This window comes from Pseudochaenichthys georgianus, chromosome 3 (genome assembly GCF_902827115.2).
Source record: "Pseudochaenichthys georgianus chromosome 3, fPseGeo1.2, whole genome shotgun sequence".
Taxonomy (NCBI): domain Eukaryota; kingdom Metazoa; phylum Chordata; class Actinopteri; order Perciformes; family Channichthyidae; genus Pseudochaenichthys; species Pseudochaenichthys georgianus.
The window spans coordinates 17514209-17532409 of record NC_047505.1 but is presented as its reverse complement, the minus strand read 5'-3'; the positions used below and the strand labels follow the sequence as shown (position 1 = coordinate 17532409).

The 18201-nt window shown below is 40.7% G+C and overlaps 1 protein-coding gene across 1 annotated transcript; it reads right to left on the bottom strand.

Moving 5' to 3' along the window:
• Nucleotides 1–6628: 6628 nt before the first annotated feature.
• Nucleotides 6629–17757, bottom strand: LOC117442122 (beta-1,3-galactosyltransferase 2). The gene is made up of 3 exons (XM_034078130.1): nucleotides 16875–17757; nucleotides 7115–7130; nucleotides 6629–6668 (listed from the first exon to the last, which is right to left on the bottom strand). The coding sequence occupies exons 1-3, from the start codon at nucleotides 17755–17757 to the stop codon at nucleotides 6629–6631; spliced, it is 939 nt and encodes a 312-aa protein (XP_033934021.1).
• Between the last annotated feature and the right edge of the window lie 444 nt (nucleotides 17758–18201).

The following is an 18201-nucleotide window of genomic DNA, read 5'->3' as shown; positions in this document are numbered from 1 at the left end:
TTGCACATGTCTTTTATTTTGAAAAGTGTTCCCCCTCCCGTTCTTTCTGTTACTCCTGATTATGTTCACCTGGTGCCCTGTGTTGTCTTCCCCCCCCCCCCCCCCCCCACCTGTGTCTAATTGCTGATTAGTGGGTGTGTATTTAGGCTCTGTGTTTCCTGTTTGGTGAAGGCTGGTAGTGTGGGTGACATCCTTGTGGCTGGTGACTGTGTTCACCTGGGCAGCAATATTGAGGCTGTGTATCCTGTACCACAGTCCATAATCTTCAGTGTGGTTAGCTATGAATCTTCCAAAACTGTGCAACAGTAGGCCCACACAAACTGCAGAACAGACACTGGTGCTTTGGGAACACTCAAATGATTTAATTCCCATTTAAAATCAGGAGACTAAATACGAAGTGTGTGTGTGTGTGTGTGTGTGTGTGTGTGTGTGTGTGTGTGTGTGTGTGTGTGTGTGTGTGTGTGTGTGTGTGTGTGTGTGTGTGTGTGTGTGTGTGTGAGAGAGAGAGAGATATATACTTGTCAACTCCCGATTTCATTGCCCTCTCCAGACATCCAGACATAACAAGCTCAACACATTTTGGATAAAATGTCATGTCATTTAATAAGGCATTCATGCCCTCCAGAGGATGAATCTTTACTTTACTTCTAGCACCACTTAATATAAAATAAGATTGTTACAGCAGCAAAATAAGAACAGAGAAAGTACAACTAAGATAACAATATAATATGCAATAAAGTATAAACTTAACAAAAGCATATAGACGACATTGAGGATTGATTTTCTGGAAATGAACAAAGGACTTCATTAAAATATCTAACAAGACAACTTGTTTGACAAGTTATTTTTTGTGTTTTGTTTTTACTTCCTCCATAAACTTGGAAGACTTTCTGAAGAAACATCAGGAAGTAAAGGAGCCAAATCAGTATGTGACCAAGCGTTCACTGGGTGTCTAAATACAGGCTGCAGAGTATTTATATCGAGTAGCTTGAAAGGGGGAGGACATCTTTAAGGCGTTGCATCACACATTTTTCTCTCGTCACGCTGTGGGAATTTCTCTGGCTTAAGGTCAAAGTCCAGGGGATGTTATGCTTTCTCTTCTGGATCTAAGGCAACAGTCTATTATGATTTATGGAAATAAATGAGTAGGGAAATTCCTATTGGCAGAGTCAGCATATTTAGTGACAGAGGTGACACAAGAAGGACTAAAAATAACAACAATACAAAAATAAACTAAAGAGCTATAAACTGATATTTATAATATGATGTTCAATTTGTGTTTTGAATAGATGGTATTGAGAATCAGTCTTTCACTTCAAGAAATACTTGTATCTATAAAAAAGACAATTTCTGTTACCTTGAGTATTTGCAACAAATACAACTCTTCTATGAGCTTGTAACGATATTATATCTATATACACTATAGTTATGTTTACAACGACGCTGAAGTTGGCTTCCGATTCAGAGCATCCGATTAGGCAGTTAAGGGGAAAGTTAAGGGACATTTAATTTACAGCGCTGAACGAACAATCCTCCGTGTTTGAACCTCTTAAATCGCTGCATAGCCGATTTATTTGGACTGGATTATCCCAGAGAGTCTAAAGATTCTTTATAACACAGTTTCAGATTTGTGAAACCTTTATTCTATTTGTGAAAATACAAACACAGGTGGAAGGCTGAGGTTGCTGCAGCAGGCCAGGATCAGAATCAGAGAGTGAACCTCCCAGCTGGGCAAGCCTTTATGCCTTCTTGTATTTTTTCACAAATAGAATAAAGGTTTCACAATTCTTAAACTGTGTTATAAAGAATCTTTAGACTCTCTGGGATAATCCAGTCCAGATTTGATGAGTCTAGGTCTAGTGGTTTCAGATCAGGACCTGGGGGGTATACTGCGAAGCAGGATTTTCGCTTAGCCGGCTAAATTCAGGGAAAACTCCGGCTTTCCGGTCATCCGAAGCTGGTTCTCTTTTTAGCAGGCTAGATCTCCATGGTAATATATGCTAAGCAGCTAACCTGGTCGGGACCAGGTTAGGTTGCAGGCTAAGAGCTCAACTCAGTGAAAGCACCGCCTGCTGACCAATCAGAGCTCAGTGTGCGGAGTTTAAAGCGATCAAGTCATATTACAGGAGAAAGGAAATACAGAAAAACTGCCGTCGCAGGAAAGACGGCCGGCAAAAATCACCGACTGTGTGAACGTGAACATGAATAGAATATCACCTCCATCTTCAGAGCAATCTGACTATTATAACATTAGCGTTAAGAAAGCTTACTTAAATATCGGCCACAACATAAGTAACCGGATCAGAGTACATTAAGTACAGTCCGCGGCATATCACTTCATAATGTATCATATCTCTCCTTATCTGAGTCAGCTGAGCCGTATCTGGCCGTGCAACACTCACTGTGTCATATACTGTATGCAGAAGTATTATTTTAAGCAACACATAAGTTGACGAAACACTCGAGACAAATGTAATTGAAGTCAGATCGTGTTTTAGACGGGGCAGTGATATCATAAACCTGTTAATGTACGCATTCAAACACTTTTTCTTTTGCCAGCTGTATTCACCTTGCAGGTGCAGCTCTGAGGCTTTGATCCTGGATAAAGTGTTTAAGTCATGGATGTTTAAAGTTTAACTTCTTCATTTTTGACTAGTATTAAAGTTCACTTTTCATTCAGGAAGTATGACGCTGCGCTGTCAGTGCGCTTCTCCATGTTTGTGATTGGTCGAATGCTCCAAATACCACCCCTTTCATGTGAACGCGCACCTAACTAGATAGGACACGGCTGGCTTGAGCGATCCACTTGATAACCAGCGTCGTAGTACAGTTTAGCGAGAGCGCGTATGTTTTGGATTAGGCCAACCGGCTAACTCAAACATATCCAGGTTAGGTTGAACCAGCTTCGTAGCATAGGCCCCTGGTGTAATGTGGTCAGGATGCGAAAAAAACACTGAAATCTCCCTTGTTTGTATTTTCACAAATAGAATAAAGGTTTCACAAATATCAAACTGGGTTATAAATAGTCTTTAGACTCTCTGGGATAATCCAGTCTAAATAAATCGGCTAAACAGCGATTTGAGAGGTTCAAACACGGAGGATTGTTCGCTCAGCGCTGTAAATTAAATGTCGCTTAACTTTCCCCTTAACTGCCGAATCGGATGCTCTGAATCGGAAGCCAACTTCAGCGTCGTATGATTACACAGGATAAAATGTAAGTTATTGAAATATTATGGCAGTAATGTACCAATAATGGTCCCAATAATACTGTAGTCTGGTGCTAATGAAAACAGGAGTGTAAAAATAGAACATGTTGCTCACGTTCCTCTCTTTCTCGGAGGCAGTGGGTGTTTCTCAAAGTCAAAGAAGGATGCTCCAGAGCCACTATTTCAAGGATGCTACGTCATTGAGTCCCGCCGAAGGACTGTTCCAATGTCCAGGCTCCTTGGAATTCTACCGAGCCCGGCGTCCTTCGTAGCGAGACATTTCGAGGCTGCACATGTGTATCCTCCGCGGATTTAAAATCCCCACATTGCTTTGTTTGCGCACGGACCAATTCCCCAAAATGTGTGGCGGAAACTTTAAGGCGGGGCCTCTCACATGACATGACCATAGACTGTATGACATGACACACACCTGCACACTTGCTAGCCTATTCCACTCATCGTTTTCCGAAAGCCGGGAAGGATTCTTGCCTAGCTTCTGAAGGAAGTGACTCGGAAGACATGTCCTACCAAGGAAGCGTCCTCGACATTGAGAAACACTGATTCAGCTGGAGGAAATACTCCAGCTGAAAAGGAGTGTTCCATTCAAACCTGAGCAGCCCTACGCAAAGATAGTGTGTGTATATATACTGGCTGCAATGGAGCGGCCGGGCACAGTCGCACCTCTCCGGGTTCAACATGACATCATCTGTCAGTCTACAAACGGTAATATGAAAATGAACCAAAGCGCACCAGACAAGATTTGCTGTCATCCTGAAAATTGTGAGCTGAAGTGTCCACATTGTTTTTAATATTTTCTATCTCAATGTTTATAGATCTCCATCAGCTTGCTGCTGATCTTCAATACCTTCATTTCTACCTCTGCTGATAAGTGCATGTCTGTGAACGACGTGAACCAGAAAGCTGAAAGGTTTCTGGATCACAACCGGAGAAAACTGAAATTCCCTGAAAACTCTCTGCAGAACCGCTCCTTGTCCCCGTGGGTCTACAGGCAAGTGGATCATTAGTGACAACATCAGTGGCGGTTCTAGACCAATTTGACTGGGGGGGCCACTGGGGGGCCAGTTATTTTCTGAGGGGGGCACAATAAATGCAGGACAAAAAAGAGAACTAGACAGTATGAAGTAATTGCGCATTAGAAAACAATGCAATCAGGTTATTGGTATTTGTTCAAGTACACTTATTTATTTCAGATATATCTTATAGTTATTACTGTTAGCTTCAGCTAAAGTTATAGTACACTTTTTGCACTAACACCATATCATATTTATATAAAAATAAAGGCAATGAACAGTTACATCTCTACTTTACATCTACAATTACACGGATACAATAGTTTAACTCACCTTCAATTATCGTGGTAGTCTCTCGAAACGTAGGTTTCAATCAGTCTTTCTTGGATGCAACAGCCTCTGATGATCCGAGATGAAAAGTGTTTGTTTTTCGCGCGCTTCAGCCGGACAGTGAAAGTGAGTGCCCCGCTCTAATGGGTCCGACTAGAATGACGAATAACGTTAGTTCCGCCTATTCCGTCATTCAATAAATCGTGTAATAAATCATACATTTTTTATTTTTTTCACTTTTTTCACTTTTCATTTTTAAGGGGGCCACAGGGGGGTCAGAGGTCAGTGTTAGGGGGGCACTGCCCCCCTGGACAACATGCATCTACGGCTCCCGCAGGGGGACAAAAGTGCTTACCGTTATCATGACTGAGTAAGAATCACTGTCTCTCAAAAAGAGGTGTTCTTCATTTTAACATTACTGCAGTGTAACATATTCAGATCTTTTACTTAATATTGCTATACTTTTAGTATAGCAATACATAAATGTTCTTGTATTCAATATATCAATGTAGCGTACTTAAGAAAATACAAATACGACTTCCGGTTGGACGAACATGTGAGGGCTGCGTTGTCTCGTTCTCCCACGACTTTACTTTCTACATTTAATTTAAAACCACCGAAGTTGAGTTAAACCCGTATTGTGTGAACATAATTTGGACTATACATCAGAACAAGCCGATGTGATGCCGAAACCTGCGTTGAAAACGGAGACGAAACAGGCAAAAAAGACCGAAACTGTTGTCTCAATTGCTAGTGAAGCTGCTGGCGCGGACATGGCTAGCATAATTAGCCTGCTTGAAGAGCACAGAGCTAGCTCAGAGCTAGCTCAGAGCTAGCACAGAGGGAGCACAGAGCTAGCATTTCAGCTGACTTCAAAGCTGCCTTTGCGGTACTGGAGGCGAAGCTGAACCAAACGCAGACCACAGTAGCAGAACATGGGGAACAAATAGACTCTCTTGAGACCAATGCCAATCTGCAAGATCAGCGACTCCGTATACTCGAGGAGAAGTGTGCGGTATTAGCAGATAGCAATGCTAAGCTAGCTGCGAAGACCGCAGATCTGGAAGGTCGGAGCCACAGAAATAACATTAGAATTATTGGACTTCCTGAGTCTATTGAGGGACCCCGGCCTACAACCTTCTTTTCTGAACTTTTGGTCGAGCTGCTAGGCAATGAAACTCTACAATCCCCTCCCGAGCTGGACCGTGCACACAGAGCGCCGGCTGCTAGGCCGCAGCCAGGGACGAGACCGCGACCTGTGATATTGCGGCTGCATCACTACCAAGTCAAGGACCTGATTGTCCGGGAGGCCCGCAAGAGACGAGGGGACCTCCGCTACCGTGGGACACCAGTGCAGATCTACGAAGACTTCACACAGGAGGTTCTCGAACAGCGGGCGAAATACCGAGACATTATGTCAAAGCTGTACAACCTAGGCCTCAGACCGGCTCTTCTGTTCCCTGCTCGCCTGCAGATCACACGCGGGGCTAAGCAAAGGTTCCCCTCGCCCCTGGAGGCTGTAGCCTTTGCAGCTGGCTATGAACGCGAGCCGGCTAACTAACCACTGATGTTGTGCTAGGCTAGTGGTGGCTGAGCTAAGCTAGGCTAGGCTAGGCTAGGCTAAACCACGCTGGCGCTGCATTGATGGTGGACTGGGTACGATACAACCGTTATGTTAGGACACAATTGATTGTATAATCTAACGTAACCTAGCAATGACAGCGCACAATGCGACATGTTGTCTACATTTCTTTTTTGTATGATTACATTTTTATATTTACACTATATACCCGGGGTGTTTTTTGCACTTTTTCGAATGTCCTTGTTAACTCATGCTGTTCACAATTGTTTCTGGGCACTTTACAGCCGTCGTTCTGTTGGGACGTAATTTCTTTTATAACTAACGTTGCTCGGCCAAGTCAGCACACGATGTGACATGTTTACATCTATTTCTATTTTATTTAATTGTTTTCATTTTTGTATTTACACTCTATACCCGGGATGTTCTTGCACTTTTGCAATGTTCTTGTTAACATTTGCTGTTCACAATTGTTACACTTACTAAGGAGGTTGTATCTGCATGATGTGGGTACTGAGACACCTTGAAGAAGGAGAGATGATTCAGGTAGGGAAGTTATTGCCAATTTCATTGGCAGATGGAGCTCAGGCGTGGAGAGGGGGGGGGGGGCTAGGGCATGGGAGGAGCTGGGAGGGAGTAGAGGATGGGAGGGAGAGGGCGGGAGAGGGTGGGGCATTTATCTTGATGGGGCTATAGGTTTCCAGTTGCAATACTCTTTCTTTTCCCATGCACATCGTTCATACTCTCGCATAGATTATTTTATTGTTGATAAAACATTTATTTCCTCGATTGTCTCCGTTCAGTACTCACCGATAACTGTATCAGATCATTCAACTGTGATCCTGGACCTTCACTTTGATCATAAGCCTAAAGAATTTAGATTCTGGCGTCTTGACCCTCTTTTACTTTCTGATGCAGCCTTTTGTGAGTGTATTTCAGAATCAATTGCATTCTTCTGTGAGACCAACCAAAATGAAGAGACCTCTGCGTCCCTACTCTGGGAAACCCTTAAAGCTTTTCTTAAGGGTAAGATCATCTCGTATACGTCTCATGTTAATAAACTTCGTAGAGCACGCCAAAGAGAACTGGAAGAATCTATCATTAATCTAGACAACCAACTATTTTCCACTCAATCACCTGATCTATTTAAAGAACGGATGGGGCTCCAAACAGAACTTGACCTTCTCCTAACAAGAGAGGCTGAACGACTCCTTCTACACTCACGAGGGTCTATATATGAACATGGTGATAAAGCTGGCCGTCTCCTGGCCCACCAACTAAAGGCTAGGGTGGCCGCGAACCAAATCACCCAGATTCGGGACGGGTTGGGCTCTCTCACTTCTGACCCGGGAGAGATTAATAACCTACTACTCTCGTCTCTACACGTCTGAATCCCCTGATAACGAAGATCAGCTACATACATTTTTGGATAAATTGGATATGCCCAAGATTTCGACTAACGACCAACAGACACAAGATGCCAACCTGCAGCTTGCTGAGATTAAAGAGGCAATACAGTCCATGAATAGTGGCAAATCACCGGGACCTGACGGATACCCGGTAGAATTCTACAAAAAATTCTTAAATCAACTTTCCCCATTATTATTAGATATGTTTAATTCGTCGTACGACCAAGGCTCACTGCCGCCCACCCTTATGCAAGCATCTATCTCTCTGATCTTTAAGAAGGGTAAGGACCCGTTGAGCTGTGCATCATATCGCCCAATCTCGCTCCTGTCTGTAGATGTGAAAATACTTGCGAAGATTTTTGCTCGCCGGTTGGAATCTATTATACCCTCCATCATTTCGGAAGATCAGACAGGATTCATAGGGGGGAGGCACTCCTTCACAAATGTCCGAAGACTTCTCAGCGTCATCCACAGCCCGCCTTCTCCTGCTGAACCGGAGGTTGTCATATCTCTTGATGCTGAGAAGGCCTTTGACAGGGTTGAGTGGGCCTATCTGTTTTCTGTCCTTCAACAGCTGGGCTTTGGTCCAGGCCTCATCTCCTGGGTTAGACTTATGTACTCTTCTCCTCACTCCTCTGTATGTACGAACACCCAGCGCTCCAAATTCGTTCCTCTTTTCGCAGGACGCGTCAGGGGTGTCCGCTCTCCCCACTACTATTCACAATTGCTATCGAGCCATTGTCGATTGCTCTAAAAGCAGAGAGAGGAATTAAGGGGATTCAGAGAGGGGATATCGAACACAGGATCTCGTTATATGCTGACGACCTCCTTCTGTATGTGCACGATCCTATAGCTAGTAATCCACACATTCTCTCACTTTTGACCACTTTTGGTTCATTTTCAGGATACAAATTAAACATCCAAAAGAGTGAATGTTTCCCTATCAACCAATTGGCTACAGGATTACCTCCGTTGTCGTTGCCTTTTAGAACATCCAGCTCAGGGTTTAAATATCTGGGCATTGCAATCACGCAGTCTTTTAGTGCGCTACGGGAACAAAATCTTACTGTCCTGACGGCAACAGTCAAATCCAACCTGCAGAGGTGGGGCCATCTGGCACTCTCTTTAGCAGGAAGAGTTCAGACAATACAAATGAATGTACTGCCCAGATATCTATACATCTTCCAATCAGGGTTTCCGCTAGGATTTTTTCTCGCCGGTCAAATGTCCGGGCAGAATTTATTTTACCGGACAAATGTGAAACTTACCGGTCATATTTCAATAATAATAATAAGAGTTGTGTAGCAGAGTTTCCGTTAGCAGGTAATTACCGGACTATGAGCAGATATGCTTCAGTTTAAAACTCAGTTCACGGGGCTCATTTTTATATTGCTTCAGTTTATAATCGTAACAGATCGAAAAATTCAGATTCATTTTTCAATAAATTATTCCACAAACAACAAACAACATAATTATTACATTCAAACAAACTACTTGTAGTAGATAACGTACATTATTCAAAAGTTGACATTACATTTGAATAATAACACGGGAGAAACGGAGCCTCTTTTTTCCCCTCTCCCTCCCTCTCTCTCCTGACAGCCCGTCAGTTTCTCAAGCAGCTCCTGCAGCTCGCTAAACAGAGGGCGGGGCTTCAGGTGATTATGCAGAGCTGCGTGTCTCGGTCAGACTCAGCAGCCGATCTGATCTCTCTCTCGTGTCCGGTTACACTTCACTCGCGTTTATGTCCATATCGATCAGATCCAGCTCTCCTGATCGGCCTTTATAGAGAGCACCGATCAAACTATTAAGAGTGAATATCGGCCGATAATGACCGGCGGCCGATCGATCGGAGCCTCCCTAATTATTACCAGACATTTTGACCGGCAGGTTTTGAATTTACCGGTTTTTAATAAATGTTACCAGCTAAAAACCGGTAATTACCGGCTAACGGAAACCCTGCTTCCAATGCCTACCTATTTTTTTGCCTAAATCTTTTTTCACTGCTATTGATAATATTATTTCCTCATTTATTTGGGCTGGTAAACATGCAAGAGCTAGTAGACCATTACTGCAGAGGGACAGGTTCCTGGGTGGGCTTGGTTTACCTAATCTTATGTGTTACTACTGGGCCACAAACACACACAAGATCATGCTCTGGTTCACTTCACCCCAGTGACTGGTGTCTTGTGGAGGCCAACTCATGTCGATCCACGTCACTTCAAGCCCTCGCGTGTAGCACTCTGCCCCTTTCCCCCTCACAATTCACATCTAACCCCGTTGTAATTGGCACTTTAAAGATCTGGGCACAAGTTAGACGTCACTTTGGTTGGCTTACTCTTCCTCAAGCAACTCCTGTCTGTAACAACCATCTATTTTTACCAGCCACAATTGACCCCCGATTTTCTCACTTGGAGAGGGAAGGCCTCCGCTGCATAGGGGAGTTATACATTGATAGCCTGTTTGCCAGTTTTGACCAACTACGGGTTGCCTTTAATCTAAGAGGATCTGATTTCTTTAGATACTTTCAACTAAGGGATTTTGCTAAAACCCACTCTCCACAATTGTCTCAATCCCTGCCTCCCAGTGGAGTGGATCTTGTACTTAGAGCAAGAACTTTGTCTAGGCGCCATGTCTCTTACTTTTATGATCTTTTTTCTCCGGTTGATGAATCTGCCATTAACAAGATTAGAACTCATTGGGAAAAGGAACTACAGTTCACCTTCTCTGATGACTTTTGGAAGAAGGCCCTGAGAGCCGTTAACTCATCCTCCAGTTGCGCTAGACTCAGCCTAATACAGTTTAAAGTTCTCCATAGACTACATTATAGCAAGGCTAAGCTCTCCAGGATTTATCCAGATAGATTGGATGACCGGTGTGATAGATGCTCCCAGGCCCCCTGCGACCTGACTCACATGTTCTGGTCGTGCCCTAAATTATCTAGCTTCTGGCAATCTTTCTTCAAATGTATTTCTGAAATTGTAGGTCTAAAAATCTCTCCATCCCCTCATGTAGCTATTTTCGGTAGGCCCCCAGATGAAATCAACATTACAAACACTCAAACCAATGTCATTGCGTTTACCTCCTTGATTGCTCGTAGGAAAATCCTTCTTTTGTGGAAATCTCCTTTACCTCTCTCTTTTAAAATGTGGCTGAGTGATACTATGTCTCTTCTAAAGTTGGAAAAAAATAAGTTTACTCTCCGGGGTTCCTCAGATAAGTGTTACGCTCATTGGAGGCCACTGATCAGCTATGTAGACCGTCTTCCCCCTGATATGGTGTCGCTGTAGGGATTCTCCCTTTATTTATCCTTCTATAATTCTGATATGATCCCCTGTCCGCCACACATGCAGCCCATGTGACATCCCTTCCCTGGATATGTGTTAGTATGTGTACATGTATGTATGTATGTATGTGCATGTATATTATTGTATCTATCATTTTGTATTGTATTGATGTACTGTTGCCTCAGTGCTCCGGGAGAGGGGTGGTTGGGATGGGGTGGGGTGGGGTTAAGGGAAAGTGAGTAAGGGTTCTTTTGGGAGGGAAACAATGAAAATGCCTTAATTGCTGTAATGCACTGTTACACTTTTTTTTTTTACATGTGAATAAAAATATTTGAAAAAAAAAAAATACAAATACTTATACTAATAAAAGTACCAAATCATACATAGCCTACTTCATAATTGTAATAGTAAATATAAACAATTAAATAATAGTGAAAATGGTGTTTAACTTTAGCATTATTAATTAACTATGATTATAAAGTTCAAACAATAATAGATTAAAACTTTAATACAAATTGTAAAACCGATTTCAGATAATTGGGAAGAAACTTGAGAACTATAGTTCCAAACAACAAAAATAAATATTGACTGAGAAACAAATCTCAAAAGTTATTTAAATTTGCAAAAATTAATCCTGAATAAAAATCCCCAAATGTCCTCTACTAATTATAATAGAATGCCTCTTTTATAGTAAGGAATTGTGTATGAATGGAGGGTTAATATCAGCCTTGTGGATGTTAGGTTACCATTAGGCAAGCATAAACTATTTCTGGAATAGTAAGAAAATGTGCCCTGTTTTTTTTTTATTACAGCTGGGTTCAGAATGCTAATATATGACAGTTACGAAAGCTGCCATTCTCTACCTTTCTTAAGTCCTAAAGAAAGGGTGTCGTCCCAACCTGATTGGACGAGAGGGAAAAGCATCCAGGTGCTCTCGGTTCTTAATTAGGGGCCAACAGGTGATTTGGATAACCTCCAATCAACTCAGGGCAATTGTGTCATTCTTTAAAAAAATAACGTTTTTCTTCACCGTGTTCTTGCTAGTTTTGCTCAAGTAGAACATCTGAGTGTTTACTGCCCAAATACTATTAACTATTTCAGTGTACATTTGGAAAAGGGATTATAGTTTCTGAGAAATTGTGAATCTGTCCTATGAACAGACTTTTCTGGGGTAGGGTCAGTATCATCACATAGACAATAAAGAACAATTTACAAACAGAAATCATTCTCATTATTCATGTCTGTCAATCTGATTGTCTCCCATCAGTGTAAGCCGAGACGACAACAGGTTTCCTCATGAGATCCCCTTTGCCAAGTGCCTTTATAAAGGTTGCTTCATCAACCAGCGTGAAGACATGAGCTACGACTCTGTTCCTGTGCATGTTACGCTGACCATCATGAGGAAGACTCCATGCAAACGACACCCAGACAGATACAGGGTCAAACGGCATTCTATCATTGTCCCTGTAGCCTGCACTTGTGCTGTGCCCAGCTACACGAAATGATCAAAGAAACTATCCTGATCACATGATGCAGAATCTTTTTTAAAGTTAATGTGAAAGCAGAACTTGTGGGAATTACACCAGACATGTGTAAAGACAGGGATGGTAGGTTATTAGCGGTGTAACTTATTTGTAAATATAAAGAGTCATTTAGAAAGGATCGGACCTCCAATATCTAATGCTGTACCAGATACTGATACAATATATCAATGTTAGAGCATCATGTTACTGTTGTACATGCTTGAGATAGGGCAGATTTCCACTTATACGTTTGCTATTTAAGTCCAGTGATTCCCAACCTGGGGGTCCAGTCCTTCCAAATAGTCTCTATATACGATTTTTTTTTTGTATCGTGTGTACAGATCACATCAGGTTCATGCTGCCAGGAAAAGTGAAGCCTTACTAAAACCTGCATTCTTCCAAATGGCCAGCAGGGGGCGACTCCACTGGTTGCAAAGACAAGTCTATATATAGAAGTCTGTGAGAAAAGGACTACTTCTCACTTGATTTATTACCCCAATGACTTTATGGTCTCGTTTCAAGTCTTCTTCAGTGCAGCAGGATGTTTTTTTACTAAATGATGGCCCATTTAGAGGAAGACAGGGATACGTAAATGAAACCATGTGAGAAGTTTAGAGCAGAGTTTTTGTATAACTCATAGACATCTGAAATGTGCATGTATGTAAACGACAAGCACCTTTAAAGCTCAGTTAATTGTTCAATACATTTAACTTGTTTATTTAAATAATCAGCTGTGACTTTAACTATTGATAATCTCATGTGGTATTAAAAAGAGGACAAACGTCTCTCTCAAAATGCCAAGCTATAAAAAGGACACATGTTAAAAGTTACTTTCATTTTTCAACCACACATTGAATATGTGTTTTGTGTTTCATACGAAGACTCGTTCAGCTAAATGAGTTCAGGAATACTTTTTTTATTTAATTGTTTTTCTAAAGCATACTTTTATTGCGATCAAATGTAATGAAGATTTGATAACTATGACGGGTCAGTGAATGAAGTTATTTTATTTTAAAACTGAATGTTGGCCTCTGCTAGATGAAGGGTGTAGACACCTCTGCAGGTTACAGATGTGAACTGTTCATTCACTACTTTAGATGTATTGAGAGATTGCCTTGCACTGTATTTGTACTTTCCACTGGCACTTTTATACTATTTTCTATTTTTCATCTATAAAATAACTATTGGTTATCGATGGCCAAGCTGCACTATATATATATATATATATATACTATGTTCAAATTCTACTACTGGCTGCTTATTTGTATTGCTCTACCCAATAACTGTTATAAAACACTAATAATAAAAACATAATATGAACTATAGTATTTATTGTTGTGTTTGTTTACATTCTGGCAAATGGGTGAGAGACAACTTAACATGCCATCTTTTTTTTCCTATGATGTATGGACCTAATGGATCTAAAAATATGTGTTTAATGTCATTGTGTTCAGATTTCAAATGTGATGATAAGGAATGTTTTTGAGCAAAATGCTCTGTCCAAAACAACGGGAGAAAATAATGTTCCAAAACTTTCAAAATATTATTTGAAAAAGCATTTTTTTTATGATGTGATTTCAAAATGTAGGGAAATATCATGATCTGGATTTTGGATCCAGGACTATTACTTTTACAAAAGTATTAGCATGAAAATATATATATATATTTTTAAATACTTTTAAAAATACTAAGTAGATGACTGATTATTTAGAATTATGCTTATTTCAGAATAATATAAATTATATTATTGGATTATAATTAATGATCAATACGTTTATACACCAAGTCACCTTACTTTATTGTTGAAGCTAATAATAAGAATAATATTATTTTACTGTATAGTTTATGTTGGTTAGCTTATAGATTTTCTTTTACCAATAATAATGTATCACGAGTTATTAGCCGACTTTATGTTGTATTTATCAGTAAATAACAATTTTCTCACCCATTTATTTCACACACACGAAGAACAGAAAATGAATCACTGAGGTCTTAAATGTGTCATATTAGTCAGTAGCAGTTCACAGAAGGTCCACATGGTGTCTCTGCATGACAACAAGGAGTAAAAACTGAAAAGGTAAAACAGACCCTTGTACTTCCCTGATACAATTGTGACATTTCACCAGAGTATTATAAACTGTACACAGAGTATGCTGAATTCTAGGAAATCTGCATTCATTCATTACGTACACATAATAAATATCATGGTTGTTGAGTGATTGGACCTCTGGTCACATTGCAGCAGAAGATATGTGGTCAACAGTAGAGACCATTTTACATTATACAGTTTTATTTTGAAAACACTTTGTGGCGGATGGCTTTCTGGATGACTAAATGACTACCTTTCTTTCTTTATCTTACCAATAAAAAAATAAACTTCATAAATATATATATCCCTCTTTACCAATATTTAAAACCGGACAGATTAAGTCTTCAACCCACCAAAGACTGAACCTCCTAGACAATAAGAATAATGATAAAAGTAAGAAACACCAAACTCCTAACTAATTGAAAACCAGCTAAATTATAAAAACTTCATATTAATAGTGCAAAAGACATTTATATATATATTACTAATGCATAAGTACTCATATATTAATTCATACATTTCAACCATGTAGTAACAATAAAGTCAATATCAGTTGCATTCAATTGCATTAAAACGCCCCACATTAGTTTGAAAATCCAGTTGCATAAAAAACTGAATTTCCGACTCATGTAATTGTATTTCTCATAGGAACACGGTGCTATTCAAACAGGCCACAGAAAGGAGAACTAGAATTGTTGAAAGACACATTCCTGTTTTTCTTGTGAATTTCATCAAAATATAAACCGTTGACATGCTTAAACATGCCCTTCCACTCAGCCCTGGTTTGTAAACGTCCCCCCTTCAGGGACCAGTACGTATTTCAAAAATATAGCAACAAACATTATTTCCTTCTAGACTTCTATTGTACTTAAACTAGTCTGTACTTAATTTTCCCGTGCATTGCCATACTGAATAAACTAAAGCGCGGAAATGTGGCGGTGCAATATGTTGTAACAATGTCCCAAGCTAAAGCAATACAATTGATATAGATATATATATATAGAAAATGTTGAGTCTTTAACACCTCTCAGAAAGAGGTGGGGTTATTTCAGAACAAAGGCCAAACAGGGGGGGTTTCTTCTGGGGCTCCAATTTCTATTGTTTTCTCAAAGGCCTCAAACTTTTGAGTTTCTCATAGTTCCTTCACTTTTGTGCAATTTCCCTTCTTCTTCTTTAACCTGACCAGGAAACATTTGGCAAAAAAGTTCAACTAATGCCTTCTATAGCCAGCTAAGGAAGATTTGTCCAGTGATAAATGAGTGGAACTGAGAAACTGAGAGAACTTTAGAAAAAAAGATCCTGGAGTGGGCCTTTCCCCCCGAATCTCTACAACGTCTGGCTCCACCCCTGCTCCAGGAACTCTTCTACAATCTGAAACTTCTGCAGCCAAAATAATAGCTCCAACTAAACTAAACAGATAAGGAAACTGTCAGATAACCTTACAGGAAAAAATTTCCGCCTGCATTTTATCCACTGCTAAGCAACATTGCAGGGTATTCCTAAATGCTGTCACATGTCCCAACATGTCTTGTGCTGGGGAGCATTTCTCAGGGTTTACACAAAAACAACAGATGGCACAGAGCCTTGATGTGGCTCTACCAATGTTACAGTATTCAAGGCTGTAAGGTGTTTTTGGTGACAACCAAACGCCTAACAAACTTTATTTCATCAAGCAAACTATCACATATCAGATTACTATGCTTTTAGCAAACATAAGTCTATTTCCTTCATCTTCATTCAGCAGCCCTGCAATTAAGGGCGGAGAGGTATGTCGTCCTCCATGACTTGCCTTAGTATAAATGTATACATGATGTGTACATGTTTAACCCTTGGATGCACGAGTGACTCTTCCATAAGTGGGTCAAAAAGGACCCGTATTAGAATAATGTGTTTTCATGGTTAAGAAAAATCACTTATACTATAATATTTAGTATTATATTTTGGTTCACACTAGAAATATTTTATATTTAATCTTTCACTATTTAGAATTTTTTTTTCCATTTTGAAAAAAACAACGAAATCCCATAGAAAATGCTTGCGGGTCATTTTTGACCCACTTATGGAAGCTTGGGGTAGTAATACAAAAACTACAATTTCTTAAAATGTATACAATTTAAATAAAAAATTTGAATGGCATGATTATCCAAAACATGTTTTTTGAGGAATAGCTGGAATATTAAATGATAAAAAAATGTAATTACAAAGATACTCTAATAAAACCATCTCATCGGGTCAAAAAAGACCCACTTGTGCATCTAAGGGTTATTAACCCATTTTGATGTTTTTCCTCCAGTATTTTTTTATACTGGACATAGAATGGCAATCATTACCCATAATAATTAAAATAAATGTCATGTATTTTCTTTCAACATTTCAGCAGTATGGACCTGGTTTTTTAAAGTGTTTCCAATCTCTCACACGATTAGTGTCATCATGTGTGGTGGTGGCTATCAGCCTGGAGTAAGCACAGCGACTGTACCACACAGGAATAACTTGGAAATATCCCCAGTTTGGGGGATCCACTGGGGGGATGCCCAAGTACTGCATACACAACCCCAAATACACGTCTTCAATATAAATAGCTTTCACATGTCTGGATGCCAAAATAAGCTTTTTAGGGAGGTCAATAGACAAAACGTAACCCAGACCCAAAGTGTAACGTGGGTATTTTGGCGAAGAGTAAAGCTCCACAGGAACGAACCACTTGGATCGTGGATCTCTTAGAACTGCTGCTCCCTTCGCCACTAGTCCGGTCATGTAGTTTGTCTTTGGAGCACTTGACAACATATGAACGAGTGTTGGCACATTCAGGAACATGTCAGAGTCAATCTTCATGGCGTATGATGTGATGGAGCAGTGGGAGTCCAGCCACTCCAGCATCACCATGGTCTTGATGGTCAGGTTCTTGTAGCAGTCCAGGAAGTCGCTCTGCAGCAGGTCGTGGTGCTCTTGGCTCTCCTGCAGCAGCTGATCCTGGAGCTGCTGAACTCCCTCTCCGGTTGGCAGCCCCAGCAGGAAGAACAGCTTCACCACTTTACCCAGTACCAGAATTTCACCTCCCCAAGTGCTGCGGATGATGTCCCGATGCGCCCTGTTGTGGAGCGCCACGGGAACCATCAGAACCAGGAAGGGCTTCTGCTGCTCACATGTCTTTGGCTCGTTTATGATGAAGCTGTACTTATATGGGTATTCCACTAAGTACAGGCCCGGAGATTTATAAGGAACTAGTGATGGTGGCATAGTTTGTGCCAACTGCTGAGTCACCACTGAATCTTGTGTATTGGTGGCAGTCCTGTTGGTCATGTTGGTTGCTGTGATATTTTCAGTTTGAAGAAGGACAGTCAAGTCTGACTGAGTTCGGAATCCAGTCAGTTCAGACGGTAGTGGGCCATTTTTGAGAGAGCCCACGTTTTGTCTGTGATCTTTAAATGGAATCCACCATTTTGTTGGCGACTGGCTGGAGCCAGTCGTCATTTCTTTTATGTCTGTGCAGTAGAAAAACAAAACTGCTGTGAGCACCAGGACGAAGAAGAGGCAGTGGTGCCGTGAAAAACACTTTCTCCACGTTCCCAACATCATTACTTGGCTGAGAGCAGAGACCTGAGACATGGAGCAGGGAAATGAAGTTAATTTACTCAAAGACAGTTACCATTTACTTTATTACAAATATAGTCTAAATCCACTGGTAAATTATAATATATTGTTACTCCTACACACATGCACACTCATTAGTATGAACCGGTATAG

Bases quoted from the DNA above. Each gene is read 5' to 3' on its own strand.
- LOC117442122 (XM_034078130.1), bottom strand. From the start codon at position 17,757: ATGACCAACAGGACTGCCACCAATACACAAGATTCAGTGGTGACTCAG.